Source organism: Embiotoca jacksoni, unplaced genomic scaffold (genome assembly GCF_022577435.1).
Source record: "Embiotoca jacksoni isolate LCO1_2020_lvr unplaced genomic scaffold, fEmbJac1.0.p SCAF_2, whole genome shotgun sequence".
Taxonomy (NCBI): Eukaryota; Metazoa; Chordata; class Actinopteri; family Embiotocidae; genus Embiotoca; species Embiotoca jacksoni.
This window is the reverse complement of record NW_027185340.1, coordinates 12,722,580-12,740,982: the sequence shown is the minus strand read 5'-3', so window position 1 is coordinate 12,740,982 and position 18,403 is coordinate 12,722,580. Positions and strand designations below refer to the sequence as shown.

Genomic DNA, 18,403 nt, shown 5'->3' with positions numbered 1-18,403 from the left:
TTGTATTTCTCCTTGAATACATCAGGCCAAATATCTGTAAATAAATCATGAAATCATCCCTGCAGTCTTGTGTTCACTTTAATGTGAACAATTGATTCTTTATGCTGAGTCTGGCCTTATCCTTTGGCAGGTTTTTGGAGGTTGGTAAAGTAGTGTTGGAGATTATAAAGAATGTGCCTGAGGTGGATATGTTTGTCCAGAGCCTCCTAAGAACTGGCTTTCAGTCCATGAAGTCAGCAACGCTGGCCGTAGACACTGTGGAAGGTAAGACTACAAAACATTTTGTTCACACCAAGGCCTTTTCGTGGGAGTAATAAAAAAAAAAAAAAAGTGTCATTACAGTTACTATTATTCAGGTTCAGTTTCTGCAATGTTAAAAACACCTTTCTTTATCCTATCTGATGTCTATTCACAAGTGAGGAAAATCATATTTATTTTTTTAAATTGATTTTGACAAAAAAAACAAAGCATGTGCTGTCATGGTGTTAGTGATTTCAACCAGAGAGCAAAAGCAGACACCACATCAAAAAGTTTCTGTATTCACAGGACATCTTGTCTTCACTTTGTATATTGTGTAACTGAAAAGGGAATGGAACAAGTTCACACCCTTTCTCAGGGGACTGATGAAAGGTAGAAAATGTTGGACTAGAGGAGTTACCACGATGGATAGCCACACACACACACACACACACACACACACACACACACACACACACACACACACACACACACACACACACACACACACACACACACACAAAGGAAAAATTGGAGCACTTCATACAAAACCGTCATTTGGGATGTATTGAAGAGAGTCATGTGTGTGACTTAACAAAGAAGAGTGTCCAAAGGTGGATTTCTCTTAAAAAAAACAAAAAAAAAAACTCTTATTTTGTCGCGTAACCTAAAAATCAGCTCTCTCACTGAATATGTTGTGAACTGACCCGGCTTTGTCTTGTTGTAAATTTGTCATCTACACATTGGTTTGCAGAAATGATGAGCAATGTTCTGACAGATGCCAATCACTTCCAACTCACTTATCATATGCTGCTGACAAACCACTCTGAGGCAAGCGTTTGGATTGGTGATGTCCTGGACAGTGTGGTGGAAGTGATTATGAAGGTATGCTAGTGGTTTTTTAACTGAGAACTTGGCTGTTAATATCTTAAATGATCGGATTGTAATTTTTACTACTTTATTTTACTTTATTTTCAGGCATGATTTTTCACAAGTTTTCAAAAATACTTAGTCATTTATGTTATTGCAGACTCATAAGCAGTCAGGCAGACCTGTCTAGCAGTGGAGTTCATTATAATACATACTGTGGGTGCATTTACTTTTACTTTTGTTTCCCAGTAATTACCTCAGGTAAGTAGGACTGTTAATGAACAGTGGACATTGAAGCTGCCAGTGTTGCTGCAGTCATAGTTCTCAGCAATTGAACTAGAGTGTAAATTGTTGTCATAAATGAGAAAGATGGTTAAAATGGCAAAACAGGACCAGGGTTGCAAAAAAATGTAAATAAAAATAAACAATCTGTTCCATCTACTTGGCCTGAGATGACTTGACTCCTGTCTCTACTAATTTGTTTGAATAATGACCCACAGATATGACAGCTCTCTGTCACATGTAATGCCCTGACGTCAGGGGATGAATGAAATATTTGAGGTTTCTGATGATAACAAATTGCTGACAAAGGTTAACAAACACTTATCTTTTTTATCTGTTCCACCAGACTCTGACTGGGCCTTTAACATGTGAAGACCTTCTGAGTTCCTTTGAGTGGCTTTTATCCAGCAGGAGTATAAAGATCGAGGTGTGGAGGTCAATGATCTGCCAAAACAGCTCAGCTCTCGAGGAAGCGTTACTGATGGACTGGAAACATCTGATTCACCAGGTAAAAGTTATGAAATATTTGAATTTATTCATGAAATGCTGCCAGATATTTCTTCGTTACAGGAGTGTACATAGCTTTTAATAATTCACAGTAAAGCCAACAGCTACAGATTTTTTACACAGAAACACTTCCAGAAAACTTGATCCATCTATAATTTGGTTTTCTGTTAATCTCAAACTTATAAATAGTACCTGAAGAGGATTTTCTGCAATTTGATCTTTGTTTTAAGTATCAGCCAATACTGTGTTTCAATAAACACAACTCCGGTGTTTGGTTATCTTATATCCTTTTTCATATTGTAATCCCCAGGCACTAAACGTGTACAGCACCCTCACGGGCCAAACAGACTTCAATGTAACACTTCCCATGATCCTCTCTGAGTGGCACAAGTTGTATAACAGCAGCATGCAGTTTGGAGTGTTTTTGGACAGACTTGCCACAGAGCTGGGTGAAGATTACTGGATGCCTGACAACAATCCTCATGATGTTGCTGGAACTCTTCAACAAAGGTCTTGACAAAGTGTTGATTATGAACTTGCATGGTTTCATTCCACAGGGACAGGTTGCTTTGCAGATCTCCTTTAAATCTGATCAGATGCTTGATCCCTGTTTATCATTTCATCCAAAGATATTGCAAAGTCATTTAATGTTTGAAAGTATCAGTCGGTGAAATATCTTTTCTAGTGATGAAAAATGCAAATTTCCCACTTCAGTAAAATCAGTGTTAGAAAATAACAGGTAAATTAAAGATGAATATGAGGATATGTTCTCCGTCATGATGTGTTTTAGATATTGTGCACATTTCGTAGTGTTATTGATTCACTTTCTCAACAGTGCTGTGCTTTTGCTTTGCTTGCAGTGTTTTCTGGGCCATGGTCAATTTTGGAGAAAAGTTTGAGAAGAGTCATCTGTGGCCCAATGTAAAGAACTATGTCCACATGCTTTACTGGATTTTGAATTACAGGCCTGATGTCACAACTCATCCAGCAAACTGTGAGTCCAATTCTCTTTTTCACTTCTTCCTCTCCTCTCCTCTCCTCTCCTCTCCTCTCCTCTCCTCTCCTCTCCTCTCCTTCAATTTTCCACACAGTAAGTTCACCCAAAACCAAAAGTGATTTAATAATATAATATAATAATATTTAATAATATGGTAAAATAAAGACATCCAATTCCTATGGAATATGTCTGAAGTGTTTTTACCTTGTGTTTAAGGTTCTGTTGACATCCACTCCCTTGGCATTCATTGCGATACTGGTTTGAACTGGCCACAGTTTGCTCAGGTGATGAATGTAGCTCTGATGTCACCAAGCCAGGACGTCCTGGTAAAGTAAGTGATGAGGACTGATAGACTTACTTTATTGTTAGCCCTTTGTATGCTTTGAACTTGATTCTTCTTTTCTGTTATTGCCCCTTAAATGTTGATATTATGTTGACTCATTACAACATTTATTAAAAAAGAAATTTCATTTTATTAGTTTTATTGTCAAGACCCATGCCAATCTCTTACCTGTCCATTAAATGTGAGCCCACATGCAGGAGCAAGCCTAGCTTAGCATAAAGACTGGAAACAAGGGGAACTGCTAGCCTGCCTTTTTTGGATAAAAGAAGAAAATGAAAACTAAAACATCTGCTGACCAGCAGTGTGAAAACGATATGTTCGATTATTTATTGGTTGCTTAGTGATGACAAGACTCCAGGTAGGCACTGAGCCTTGGCAAAAAAAAGAAAGGTTCCAGCACATAACTTCCTGAAGAACCGTCGTCATTTTCCCACTTCAAGATTTCTATGTTTTAAACAACAAGTATTTAGCATGTTGATTTGTAAGCATCATCATTTTCAATACTTCAGACAGAGCCAGGCAGGCTGTTTCACCGTGTTTCCAGTCTTTATGCTAAGGTTAATGACCACTGACTCAAGCTTTTTATTTAGCGGACAAAAGGTATGAATGTGGCATTATAATTCTCATCTACAGTAGTTATTGTTGTCATTGTTATACAGGAATTTGCCACTCCAATTTATAAAACTGATATGTTCTCTTTCACTCCTCTCTTTTCTCTGTAGTTGTCTCAAAGGAACCGTCAATGTGTTGCAACATTTGGCAGCCTCATATTTGAAACAGGAAATCAAAGGTGGAGATGCCCTCTCTGCCTCCCTCATTAACCTGATTAGTAACCTGGATGGCTTCGTCAACACAATTTCCATTCTCCCTGACCGAAACATCTCTGACCCTGAGGTCATAGTTCCCCTCATCAGTAACCTGTTCCAGTCCACAGGTCTGTCACCACTTCTGCCTCTGCTCTTCAATGACGGACCTTTTGATGCCGCCAAAATACTTGATGTTGCCTCAAAGACTGGCAGGCTCAACCAGCACATTTTCACCTTCAATGAGACAGACCAAGCAATGCCTACACTGGAGCGGTTGATTATGCAGTTCCTCTCCTTGGAGGGTAACCTCACTATGTCTCTCCCACACATCATGGGACACACTCTGCTTACCTACTCTCAATACTTCCACCCTGATGATGTGGCCCGCCTCAAAGAAGCCCTTCAGCCTTTCACCAACCAGACCTCAACAGGCCTTGTAGAGGCCATCCTCAGTGCCATGGAGCTACTAACAAAACTGTTGGATTCTCCAAACAGTGACCCAACTGACATCGTTCTTGGGTACATACGCCAGCTCCAAGAATTCATCATTTCCATCTATAGACTACGAAAAATTGAAAATCTCCTGTTACCAAGTGGGCAGTTCAGCCCAGGTCAAGTCACTGATCTCCACCTGCTCACCGTGGACTTTCTCAACCTCCTCACCCCTGAGCGCCTTCACAATCTGACTCAGGCTGGACCAGATGCTGCCCAGAACATTGTTATCCAGAAGTTTGTAGCATTCCTGCCACCTGAAGTCCAAAAGGATGCGGCTCACTTTCTCCAGGATTTCAAAGCTCTGCAGTATCACATTACCAAATGTTCAGCAGACTACGACTGTTTGGCAGGAATTTCAGAAATCTTCATGGTCCTGGATCAGATATCAGACGTGATGCTCTCGGCTGAAGGTTATGTTGCCATTAAACTAACTACAACCAGTTCTTTTCCAGGACGGCCGGAATATGAGGAAATTATGCCCACATTTTTCTCACTCCTGCTGTCACCAAATGATGCTGCCAATGTGGAAACCTTCAAACAGACCCTTCATTTCATCAAATTGGTCTTGGCGACACCAAACATCACAGTGTCCAGTGTCCAAAGTGCTCTTAGACAGTCAAACTTAACCGCCCAGGAGCTGAATGGCATTGCTGCACTAGCAGGAGCTGCCAACATAAGTGACCTGATGGCAAACATAATGGAGGTTGTCAATGTTCACCAGTGTTTTAAACCTCAGTCTGACCAGGTGGTGACAACCCAGTGTGTTGTTGGATTGATCGACGGAGTCAGCGGGTTTCTGACACACATACCTGCCCTCCGTAAAGATACAGCCATCATCTCCCTCATTCCAGCAATTATCAAAAACACTATCGGTGACGTCCTCCAAATTAATCTCAGCTCCAGTCCTAACATGGCTCTTGCACAAACCTTGAACAGCACCCTGAACAATGTTAAGATGGGCCTCAAGCTGAACCAACTAAGCACTCCTGAGATCATGAAAGAAATCAGAGTGCTGGATGATCTGGTACAACTGATTGCGAACCTGGATCCATTTAACAACAGCTTTGACACCACCTTGATGAAGGACCCCATGTATGCCCAGGAAGTATATCTGGAACTTGTGGATTGGTACTTGAAAAGACTGGAAAATATCACCAGCAACTGTACGGTCTCAGAGCTCCTTCAGCCCGTGTTCTCCATGGCACAAATACAAGTGACATTACAGCTGGCAAGTACGGATTTCTCCTTGTTTGTCAGGGACAAGGTTGTGTTCCTGATAAACAACCTCCAGCACCCGATAGATAGTGGAGGGGTGACTACAGTTGGCCTAACAACAATTGAGATTCTTCGGCGTCTATGGGACATGATAAAGGTCAACCTGGAGGCTCAAAATAGCTTTCAAGGCTCTGAAATGCCGTTCAACATGACAGTTCTGAATTCCGCTGAACGCCAAATTAAACTCTACCTTGACCTCATAGAACAGTGGATGAAACAGCCCAGTGTCCCATTGGTCCTTACTGGTATGCTCCAATGGGGAAACTCCTCCATGGCAGCGTCCGCCCCTGTGACGGACATCCACCACTTTCTGCAGACGATGGGTAATTTTCTCAGTAACGATGAACTGGCCTACCTCTCCATACTTGGCAATATCACCCAGTCACTGAGCAAAGCCCTAATGGTGGCAGAGCAAACAGGTGGCCTACAGAGCGAACACTTTGTAGCGGCTATCTTGGAAGCAGTCCAAAGTGCAATGCAAATCCTGACCACAGTCACGGGCCCCTTGCCGCCTCCTGTACAGCAAGACATCCTGGAGATTGTGCAAGATTCACTAAAGGTCATTGTCCATCCAGACATGAGTTACGCTTCATCACGCAACATCTCCCTCCTCATCCTGAAGAGAGCCGAGGGAGTCATCCAACACATAGTACCAGAAATGTTTGCAGAATACCTGCTGGCCGGAGTCAAAGTAATAACCACATATTTTGTGACAATCTCTGAAGCCGTTGGACCAGACAGCTGGAATGAACTGTGAGTGACGCCACAAATATCAATAACTGCACAAATTATTGACATATTTCATGGTATTAAACAGGGAAGGAGATGACAAATCTGTGGAAATGGTGCTCTAGAATAAATATATTTAAAGAATAATAATATAACTAAATGTAATGCAGTTATTTTGTAGTAGTTAATGACAACACCATCAAAATGGAGAAATATAACATATTTAGTAAGAAACTTAATTTGATTTTAAAGCGGCTACAGTGGAACATGACTTGTATGTGAAAGGGACTGCACATTTTGAGTAACCCACATAGAATAGCATCTGAATTTTGCAGCTCCCTCAGGTCCACAGAGCATTTTAGCATCTATTAGCTCATAGTTTTGGTTTTCCAGTTCTAAATTTGATAGGTTTGGCTCACTCTCATTACATTGCAGTGTGATTTTCAGCTGCAGCAGGCAGCTATTTTTAGTCTCTTTATTCTTAAAAAAAAACAAAACAGGCAGTATTCTTCCTGCTCTGTTTTGTGTGAGCTGTAACAGTTTTGCCTGGCCGTATTTCTAAGGAGATAATATCCGATTGTTGTTTACAGCTTGTTTCCTCTGCACCAAAATTTCCAAAAAGAGTTTATTGCAGGTTCAGTTATTCATATATACTGTATAGAAAACAAACAGGACCTTTTAGATATCATCTTTTTATCTGCGTTAAAGACCATACTGTGGTCCTTTGTATTGTTATATCTAGATGTGTAATTTAAATCTAACAGAATGATGAAGTACATGCGGTTGCATCCTCTGCAGTCGTGATGAAACATGATAACCTTTTGAGGAGAAGCGTTCAGATGTGAAATATTGATTTGCTTTGTTTCTTAAGCATTTTGAATGAGATGAAGACGATCCGGAGCCTCCTACCGCCCCACAGCACAGCCCAGGCCTACATCTCTATCCTCATTAACATCACTCACTGCATCATGGAGTCCGGCCAAGGCAAGTCAGCTCCTCAGTATCACTGTGGGTGGACAGCATGTTGAATCCTGATGAAACTGATGGAGTGGAGGTCACACTGTGCACTTCATTATTCAAGTGTTCATGCCAGACAGCCTAAGGATGAAAGCAGATCAAAGTACCACCATGTTTCTGTTGTCTGATGTAACAATAGGTTTCTTTGCTCACAGTTTCACATGCAGGATTGTAAGTATGTTGGATATTAAAGTTAAAAACTGTTTTGTGAACAGTATTTCTTATGATTTCAGGCAACATGAGTCTCTGGGCGACTTTCGAGAGTGCATCAGTGGAAGATTTGCCAAAAATTATTGGCCAGGTAAACCTTCTGCACTATTAAACATGTGCACATGAACTTGAAAAGTTCCTTATTTTTGTTTGTTGTATCTCTTTTAAAAGTGCTTTAAGTGTAAATTCATATGTGGACCTGCATTATTTGACAGGTGCAAGTTAAACCTTACATTACATTGATAATAAAATGCTCATGAAGCATGCCACACCCCTGCCTGTTGCTACTGGAACTTTTGGCCAAATCCCAGCTCAAAACTGCTTGTTTACAATCGGGGATACTGAATTGTAGTATCATTTATCACACCCACCACCACCATTGTTCATTTTCTTTTATTCTCAGATGAGCAAACTCTTGTCCATGTTTTGGAAACTTGTTATGGGAGGCGCAGGCTCACATGAAACTGCTCCGTCTCTCGAGGCTTTTACTCATCTGGTTGGAGTCCTGGAACAGGTGATGACCGGGCAGGCAGACCGAGACACGTGGGAGAAGTAAGTTTAATTACCAAGTAGAATGGAAACAAACCAAACAACTAATTACTTAGTGCTCTTTGACAGTACCTTGATATTAAATTACATGCCCTGTGCTGTATGTCTGAGTGAGATTTTAAAATTGTTTTATTTTGTTTATTCCACAGTAAATGCTGCTGTTGAGTTCTGTGACTGCCCTGAAGCAAATGCAATGTTTTCTAAAAATTTTTTCCCCATTATAGACTTCAACAGATGCTGGAAACCCTGTTGTCAACCCTGGAAGGAACAGAGCTTTGGAACAGTTTCCCATCTGTTATTGCACTGTTTGAAAAAATCATAAAGACTATGGTGAAGACCACGCAAGCAGAGAATGGTGAGAACACAACGAAGAAGTCTTACATTAATGAAGAAGCAGCAAAATAACATGGCAAAAGGGATAAGATTCATAAAATATATGTCAAATAAGACATAATTCTTGTTCTGCACATGTCAATGAAGCACCAGTGGATTTTGATTGTCTTGTAAAACACACCTTTCACACTTTTAGTGATGAAACAAATATTGTTTCCTGAAACATTTAATAAATACACAGACTTGTCTCATTTACACCTGATGAATTTTATGAATTAAATAGCTCCTGTTTTAAAAAAAACAACAACATGATTTTAGTCAAGCCCTCTGTCTTCTTCTTTTCAGTGATGATACTGAGCCTTCAGATGCCGATGGCGATCCTGATGAAAGAAATGACACAGTCTGTGAACAGCAGTCAGTTTAACTTGTCTGAGGTCTCAGAAAGAATGCAGGTTGCCATTCAACACACACTGGAAGCAGCAAAGCAGGTCAGACAATGTTCTTTTAAATATTATCTGTACATACTCCACTTGTGTGTGTATGTGTGAGAAAGAGTCAGGTGGAAAAGAAAGCTCCTGTATTATTTAACAAAATAGTTACACATAATTGCAATTAACAATAGCCCTCTCTCATGCTGTCATCACACCTACGGCAATTTATCAATAGTTCCCAGACACATGACAGATATAAAGGCACTGCTGGGCATTTTGTTCTTTTGACTTTAATCTGTCTGTTCCACCTGTTTACTTTTGAACAGACTTTTAGACAGACAACATCCTCATACCAGGACACAAATAAGACGTGGGTATGGCATGGCTGGTTAACACTTTGAATGACATTATCAGGATGCAGCTGTTGATAGGATGCAGGGTGGCATTTGTTTTTGTCACCAAGTTAAAAATGTCTCTCAATCTGTGGTTAAAAAGTCAGTGGTACAACATGTGGCGTTATTTAACACTGATAGCAAGAAAAAAAAAATCAGACAGGAACAAATAACTGTCAGATTGTATCCCATATGCCCGAGTCATACGTTAGCAGGCTGATATTATCAGCCGATATTGGCTCATCACAGATAGATCAGCTCACTGTAGGTGCGTATGTTGACGTGTCACAAATTAAGAAAGTATATTAAGAGCTGTTTTTTTAAGGTTTTATCCGCCCACACGTCATATGTGATTCAGTCCACCGATCAGCACCTCCAAATCTCACAAAATAACATGACAAAATGACACACAATACAACTTAACATTTTACTTTAAATCTGTTAGCAATGTTTATTTAGTTTACCTTAAAAATGTACTCTTAAATTCACAGTTGCTGTCATATTTATTGTTTACCCAGCCTCAGTACATATAATTCTCATGCATTGTTGTCATTATCAGCCTTATATAGCCGCTATCAGATTGGCTCTAATCCATAGCATGATGGCAGTACACTGTATAGTGTAGCATAAGGCTGTTAAAGTAGTAGACTCTGTCTTTTGTATACCCTGAGAACCTATTTAATACCTTTCAGAGATTTATGATGCGGCAGAAACTCTAGAGCTGACACAGTGTATGTGAATAGACAGCACATACAGTATGTGTGCGTGTGTACTGGTCTACTGGAAGTGATGATACCTGTATGACGCTTCTGCCCTTTTCTCTACTTCTCTGTAAAGACAGCGATTAGGATTTTTCCTTTGTGCCTCTGCCTTTTGTCACGCAGACACTTTGTTCTTTTTCCATCTCTGTTTTGCTAACTGAATAGGTTTGTCCGATGTGTATGAAACATGACAACACGTTTGCCCTTTTGTTTCCCTCTAGGCTAATGGCACATTGGAATGCAGTGACGCACTCAAAGTATGGGAGCCAGTAAGAGAGGCAGCAGGGTTGAGCCATGCAACTCTGGCTACGTGGTGCAGCATCAGCCTGCAGCCTGTTTTGGAGGCCCATGCTGAAGCCCAGACTGTCTACTCCCACCTGAACATGAGCGTGAGTAGAGACGTTCCAAATTAAACAGGACACGGCAAACAAACAAATCTAGTGATATTAGTTATTTAAAAAACCCTTAATAGGTGCAATTTAACTATTCACCTCTTGGTGGTAGTGTTGACACACAGAGGAACCTTCCAGGGGCTAACACTCCATCTCTGCTGTCTGTTGTCCATGCAGCACATGGGCGTGGGACCAATCGGGGTGAGCGCCACAGCTGCCAGGATTGTCAGAACTATACAATCTCTGTACCAAGTCAACATCAACCGCACACATGTGATAGAGAAGTTCATGATGAATTTCTGCAGCCAGTTCTCTGCACTGGCAGACAGCCCTTTGAGCCATGAGGCGCAACTTCACTGGTACCAGCAGCTCCAGGACATACATTTGCAAAACAGGTCAGCCGAAATCAGATTATGTCATTGCTAACATGGTGTGCACGCTCTGGTTATGATTTGCTTCGCTTTAAAGGAAAACATTGAAAAATGGGTTTGTGGCGAATATAGCGTCCCAGATCTCAGAATTATTAAGCGATTATTGACGAGACGTCACATTAGATGAACTACTTAGGAGTTCAAAACCTTTCTTTATATCAATAGTACATGAGAATAAAAGATCAAAGATCATAAAAATGATGAGAAACCCATCATAGCACACTTTGTTCCTGTCTTTTTATCAGCAAAGGCCCCACTCGATCAGACAGACCAAAAACAATATGAAGACAGCAATCAAATCAAAATATAGCACAGCCACAAAACAAAACCCACTAAACATGACAGTCTGATTATATTTAACAGCATTTATTTGAATATAGAAAGGACTCCATTAAATCCTGTTGTGAGTAATTTGCATTTTAACACAGCTTCAGACTCACCTCCAATACATGAACTCATCATAAACTTACCACTCCATTTGTTGTTACAACTTTATCCACAATGCACCAGTCAAACCAATTTGATTCATAACTAATTACACAATGAATTGGAGTGATCACATTTGCATTCAGCCTGATTAATTTAATGCAGGTTTGCCTGAAAACACGCAGCCCTGCACAGATAGCAGTCTAACTATGATTCAGCTCCCTGAGACGTCCTCTTAAAATTGATTTCCCTTTATATGCCAGCTGCAATAATGAGACCGGCTTGGTGATACGGATCACATTCTGCATATCGCAGGGAATCAATCAGGTCTTACAACATGAGTTGTAGATCACTGATCACAGTTGAAAGACTCTACAGTCTATTGCCGAAGATAAAATGGCTAAAACTGTATAAGTAAAAAGGATGATGCTGAGGAAATATCCCTTCTTTCCAAATGTGTGAAATTAGAGGTCTGTGGAGTGATTGTGTTGAGGAAATGAATAACAAACATGGGTTGTGTTGCATTAACGAAGTTAAGGAAAATTACTCCTTAGAAGTGCTTCAGGTTTTGTTTTTATTCACATGGTTATTTTTTACTTGACACTCTATCAGAAGTATGAAACTAACATTCAGTGAATTTGTCCCCTCTGCAGTTTGTCCTCTATCAAAATGCTCTCAGATGAGTTGGTTGGCGTAGCCCCCTTCCTAAAGCTGCACATGGAAGCTTTAGTAAAAGCACTGAGTCACGTCCTGAACAACTACAACCTTGTTCAGGACAGCAGCTCATCCCAGGAACTCGTCAGTGAAGCAGCAATGATCTTCCTGACCTCTGCAAACATCACCTCACATGACATGTTCCCCATGATGTGGGGAAATTCCTCTGGACTTGATGCGGCATCTCTTGCTGACATGATGAGGGAAGCTGTCAAGCTGATGATCGACATGAAGATATTTGGGGATGCGCCTATGGTTTACCAAGCCTTGGAGGAATTTCTGACATCCAATGACACAAGCTTGATTGCGCAGAAGGTGGTTGAGATGTCTGCGTGGTTGGCCTCCACTCAAGCGTCTGGACTGGATCTGTTGAGTCAGGCTCTGCCCAAAATATACGACATCCTCCGGCCTCCAGTGTCTGTCCTGACCAGGACGAGTTTGGGCATGTCAGCAGATGCGGAACTGTTAGAAGACCTAGGTGGAAACATAATTGCAATGTTTAGACAGTTGGTGAGCACCAGCGGTCTCCTGCCTTCCACGCGTCATCAACTGGGAATGTCTCACTCAGATATGGCAGGCGGTAACCACATGATGAGGGTCAGACGTAGACGCAATGCCCCAATGATGATGATGATGATGAGAGAGCCCATGGAAGACTTCATAGACCTGTTCTACATCGACTACCCAACCATGTTCAGAGCCCTCTCAGTCGCTCCTACCGCACCAGAAATTATGGAGACAGTCCATGTGTTCTTTGACAATCCTGATCTGAATGCTGTGATGAAAGGGGCGACGAGTGACATGCCGTGGGGCTTGAATGCCTCCCGGGAAGCAACCATTGATGGTGCCCTTGGGGTGCTCTCTTTCTTCACTCTCCCTGGAATATTTCAGACGTGAGTGCTATTTGAATTTGCTCAAACGTGGCTTTAGGAATCAGAAAATGAAAAAAAGAAATGTTGCCTATTTGCTCAGTATCTAGCTTCGAGATCTCAATTTGTCCCAGCATCTAGAAACTGCTTTCAATTGTGCTTGTTTGCCCTGTAGTTATGTTGGCCTGTGTTTCATAAACAGTCCTTGTTTGGTTTCCCTCAGGTCATCTATGGACCTCCTGATGAACGCTGCTGATATGCTTCCTGACGGCTTTCCATTCGCCCCTGTGATTAAGAATATCACCAGAGTGCTGGCCAGGGAACCTCAAGGTAACTGAACGGTTGAGATCTACGGCTCTTTGACTCAATCTGGACAGTTATAGGCTTCCTGGTCCAAGGGCAGCTTTATAATGAGAAATGTGCACCCATTAGTTAAATGAAGAATCCACAAACTAATGCTAACTTTACCCATCGACTCCACAGCGAATTAGTCCAATTGTTATTGTACCGTAGAGCTCACATTGATGCTGCTGCAGCTTGTGTTTACAAACCTGATGTTACAGAATGTAGGAATAAGCACAGGCTGCCATTAAACAGTCTCAGCTTGGAACAGCGCCCTCTATTTCTCTAAGTTGTATAGCTGTTGTAATAGCTAAGGAAGACCAGACAACATTGTGTTCATGCTGTTGTTATTGTGAATGTGATTATAGTGCAGCAAAATTCATTCTGGAGATATGAGAAATAAGACTTCACACCAGCTTAGCTTGAGCTCCCAAAGAGCTCAAGGCCATATGGCCCTTCTCCAGTAGAAGGCCACTCAGCACCTTTTTAAATCTCATTAGCAAAGTAGAATTCAATCACTTATCCTGTCCACACTCGCTAAATGTCTCCTCTCGCACTCACACAAGTGGACATCTATGACCTCCTTTTAATTTGTGTCTGTGCTTGTGCGATAATGTTTTTAGTGCATGGAATCACTTTGTAAGCAGCAGCAGCTTCAGTTGTCAGCAACCCCACTCATATTTTTCTCTCACACACACACACACACACACACACACACACACACACACACACACACACACACACACACACACACACACACACAGTGAACTGTTGTAATTGCAAAGGCCTCTAGGTGTTGAGCAGCCTGAGATTAACCATCACCATTGTCTAATTTTGGACTAATTAAATATTCTGTCATCACATCTTGCTGCCGGAGGTGGTGCCTTTCTTAGGGCTTGTCAGATGTGTTTTAATGCACGGCAGCATCTCGTACTGGTGGCCCCCCTGGCCCCATCAGTCTCGTACAGGGCTTCACTTTAAGCACATCATTTGGTGCTTGCTGCCTGGCGACGATGCCCTGTAATGGTGCAAGTCGTAATGAAGCCCAGTGGGATGTCATGTTATTCTGTCACCTTGCAGACCTTACTCTCAAAGATTGTAGACTTTAATAGCATCTGTCTCATCCTCATTTCCCCCCTCTCCTTCTCTCTTTCTCTCTTTCACCCTTCACAGAGAACCTGATACTCATACAGCAAACCATCCAAACAGCTGCTGAGCTCCTCCTCATCGGCCTGACAGACCCACAATTCACAGAGCAGCTAGAGCATCTTAGATCCCAGGTCTCTGCATTATTCGTGGCACTTTCACACATTTATCATTGCTCAGAATAGGAATAATTATCATTCAACTGGCTGAAAACTACAGCAGCTCCCGTCCCCCCCAAAAAAACAAATGTGGAAACTACAGATCTCGTCTCATAACAGCGAGAAAAAGTAAACGTGGTTATCAATCATCACTATACTTGAGAGGATAGGAGCAAGACCGTATTACCTCATTTAATTGTTTTTTACATTTTGGAAAATTAGATATACCAAATTAGCGGTTAACAGGTTATTTTTGTTGTGTATCATTAGATGCACTGACAGCTGTCACTATCACTGTCAAAAGTCTTAAAACCAATAAGATTCTCAGGCAAGTTGGGAAGTGTTCCTGGTCCTGCCTCAGTACATGCACATAATGAGTTACACTGGATGATACAAATCAAGCCCTGTGTTTCTTTAGCCTGTTTGTTTGGAAATTTAAATATGTCAAATTAACTTTAAAAAATTAGCAGTCATAATTACAAGATCCTGACGCACACTCCCATTCCTGATCCTTGTTTTGACATAATGTTTTCATAATTCAGATTTTAGCTGAGAATCATAATCTCACTAAAAACCTCATGATTAAATTAATTGTGTTTGGTTTAAATTAATTAAATTTTGATGTTTTTGATATTGCAGATCTTACGCAACATGATATTAGTGTTTGCAGGCCTTAAACCCGCTTATATTTAAATATACTGCATATACTTATATCTATGATAAAAGCATCCAGTTCTTTAAAAATAAATTGAAACATTTAAAAGTGAAATCTCTTTTTCGAGAGAAATATACCGAATAAACAGAATAGGTATGGACAGATGTCATTAAGGTGGTAATGTTTGTTGGTTATGACGCTGAGTTGTTTGAAAGTGGTTCACAGTATTTATATGTCAACTGGCAGTTAAACTAAAGAAAAATATAGCCATACTATCGACATCAGTAGTCAACAAAAACACCACTTATTGTTTTTTGGTTACAGTTTGAACAGTTTGCAGGTTGACAGTGATGCGGATGTTGTTGTTTTTTTTTAATTATTAAAATAGTTGCCTGTATCAAACAAGTTCCAAGAACTCCAGTTAAATATTGTGTTGAATTTGAGTTCTTTGAAGTATAATAAGACAAAAATGTTGTCCACCATCAAGTAAAATAATGCCACACCACATTAAGCCACGCTTTTTGACTGGCTAGTCAATCTCTGTTGCAGACCTTTAATCATGAAACTCTGCCTTTATGACTGTGTTGTTGTAGGTGTGTATCTTGGAGAACATGGAGTCTGTGCGCCTGCTGATGTGGTCCCTCTCCATCAAGCCTGGTCAGCTGTGTAACACTTCTCTGCCCAGCCTCCAGATGTTGGTTGAGAGTCTGCTGATGAGCACAACCTCTATGTCTGACGTCGTCCTCCAGACTGTGTTCGGTGACCCAAACAGCTACGAAGTCCAAACAAACTGGTACAGAATTTTCTTCATCCTTCCTGAGGGGTTTCTTACAAAGTTTTCTCACAGCAGAAAGCAGCACCGTTCAAATAGAATCTGTTCTCACCGTTGTCTAGATCTTTACCCTTCATGTCTCTTTAGTATAATTCGCTTAATTGTAACAGAGAATTTGGAGTTAGAAGGCAAATTATCGTTGTGTTGGTTTAACTGAATTTTCCCTCAGTCCAGTTCACCTGCAGGACACCTGGTGACATTTTATTTGATTGATAGGAAGGAAACCAAATCATTTTCATGTTTCTTGACGGAAGTGTTTTTTTCTGTTGCATGTTTGTGTGTATGTGATTACAGGACATCTGTGTTGAGTCAAAGTTTGGGCTTTAACATCAGCAGCCTGAGCTCTTTCAAAAGTAACATCACCTCCCGAGGTGAGCCAGTTTCTGCACTTCACATTATGATATTATGTATTCCTGAACTAATGTTCAGTTTATTGTGATCCAAAAGGGAATTTTAAACCACACAAAATTTAAGTTTAGCCCTTTGATCACTTTTGTATTAAAAATGTGTTTTCTGATTTGCTTTGAGTAGAAAAAAAAATAATCACAAACCTTTTCACAACAACAGACCAATCATTTCTGCTTTTCTTTTGTTCGTTTACGTTACTTGATGCCACCAATATGCTTTTTGTTGAGAACCAACAATAAGTATTTTCTGTGTCCAATTTTTTCACTGTCACGTTGTCCATGTTTGTTTCTGTAGTAAGCATTAACCCCCCTCCCTGTCCTCTGATGTCACTCATTGTTTCAGCTTCTACATTTGTCCTTTCATAAAAAAACAAAACAATAACCTGTAGGAGTTTTTTAGAGCGCTTTATTTATGTAAAGCAATTGGAAATTGGCAATAAAAAAAGAAAAGTTACATTTGAACATACCTCAGGCCACAAGTTAACTAAAATGTGGTAGCGGATGTAACTAGGACACAATACATTCAGAATTAATTTGCAATACACCAATTTTATAAGTTAAGAAGAAATAACAGTAATTTGTAGTTATCACAGACTGTTTGTATAGCATCTACTGCTTTATTCAAAATTAATATACATCTTCTATGTAAAAAAAAACACAAAACGTATCCCATTATTTCCCAGGTACAGTGACAGTCGGTGAGATGCTGAGGAATGAAACAGCCTTTTTTCTGGACATTCAGCACCACATGGATTTTGATCTGGAAGCTCTTTACCTTCTGATGGAAACCACTCTACCGAACAACAATTTAAAGGTGAGCTAGGGACAGCATGTACCGCTGTTTCAGTGAATCTGAATACACGCAAAGTTGCCCAGACTCTGCAGTGGTGCAGATAAATCATCTTCTCTAAATTCTTCAGCAAAAAAATTGTCAAAAAATAGGTCCAATATCTTTCTTAACTTGACATGTTTTTTTTAGACAGCTGTGGTGCTTAGTAGGCCAATTATATTCTCGTAAGGACAAGTAAATCCTCAAATCTTTGTCATTGTTTTTCTTTGCTTATATCACTTTATTTGTTTTAGATTAATAAAACTAACAATAAGGTTTATTTATATTGCACAATTCATACAAAATGCAAAACAAATGGCTTCCACAATAAAATCAGATAAATACAACATTTATGATAAAGCGACACAAGCACATCAGACCTATGTCACTTGTATACTTTGTCAAGACTGGCACCACATGATGTTGCTTAGATGTAATGTCCAGTTTGTTTTATTCAATGCATCATCAATGAAGCTAAAGAATAAGGTTGTTGCCTTCACAGTTCAGTGAACTGAATTGCAAGCCCAATTAAAATCAGTCAGTGGCTGGCCACTGTACTCTGACCATTTCTTTGGAGTAGACATTCAACAGAGTAGAACAAAAGGCTGCCCTCTTGTATGGGCTGTATTTTCAGGCACAATGCAGATTATGTTGCAAAAAGTGCAAAGAAAATCACTTAAATAGAGTTTGTCAGGTGGAGATAAAGCACAACTGTCCGCACACTACACTGGTGAGTAAACTAACAACACTAGACCACTGAGTGGCTGTGGGTAACTTACGTGACACACACGTCCTGTGAATCCAAACAAACACATCTCCACGACTGCCAACTGTTTCCGTCTGGTTGACACTTTTCTCACACTGTTTCATTATTGCAAGTCTTTACAGTTATTTCTTCATCCATGTTTGACTCTTATGACCCCAAACATTCTTCATGTTGTTTTTGAATAGGAGAGAACTCACACCCA

The 18,403-nt window shown here is 40.4% G+C and overlaps 1 protein-coding gene across 1 annotated transcript in view; it reads left to right on the top strand.

Moving 5' to 3' along the window:
• abca12 (ATP-binding cassette, sub-family A (ABC1), member 12) overlaps positions 1-18,403 on the top strand; it is a 66,110-nt gene that overhangs the window by 10,519 nt on the left and 37,188 nt on the right. The window contains exons 13-32 of the mRNA XM_069154598.1: positions 131-264; positions 992-1,122; positions 1,736-1,897; positions 2,207-2,406; positions 2,757-2,890; positions 3,110-3,224; positions 3,959-6,565; positions 7,413-7,525; positions 7,792-7,859; positions 8,172-8,320; positions 8,542-8,672; positions 8,996-9,138; positions 10,456-10,623; positions 10,804-11,021; positions 12,137-13,090; positions 13,290-13,396; positions 14,582-14,688; positions 15,961-16,160; positions 16,494-16,570; positions 17,290-17,420. Of these exons, the coding sequence (XP_069010699.1) occupies positions 131-264; positions 992-1,122; positions 1,736-1,897; positions 2,207-2,406; positions 2,757-2,890; positions 3,110-3,224; positions 3,959-6,565; positions 7,413-7,525; positions 7,792-7,859; positions 8,172-8,320; positions 8,542-8,672; positions 8,996-9,138; positions 10,456-10,623; positions 10,804-11,021; positions 12,137-13,090; positions 13,290-13,396; positions 14,582-14,688; positions 15,961-16,160; positions 16,494-16,570; positions 17,290-17,420 (6,049 nt within the window). The remainder of the gene's footprint in view (positions 1-130; positions 265-991; positions 1,123-1,735; positions 1,898-2,206; positions 2,407-2,756; positions 2,891-3,109; positions 3,225-3,958; positions 6,566-7,412; positions 7,526-7,791; positions 7,860-8,171; positions 8,321-8,541; positions 8,673-8,995; positions 9,139-10,455; positions 10,624-10,803; positions 11,022-12,136; positions 13,091-13,289; positions 13,397-14,581; positions 14,689-15,960; positions 16,161-16,493; positions 16,571-17,289; positions 17,421-18,403) is intronic.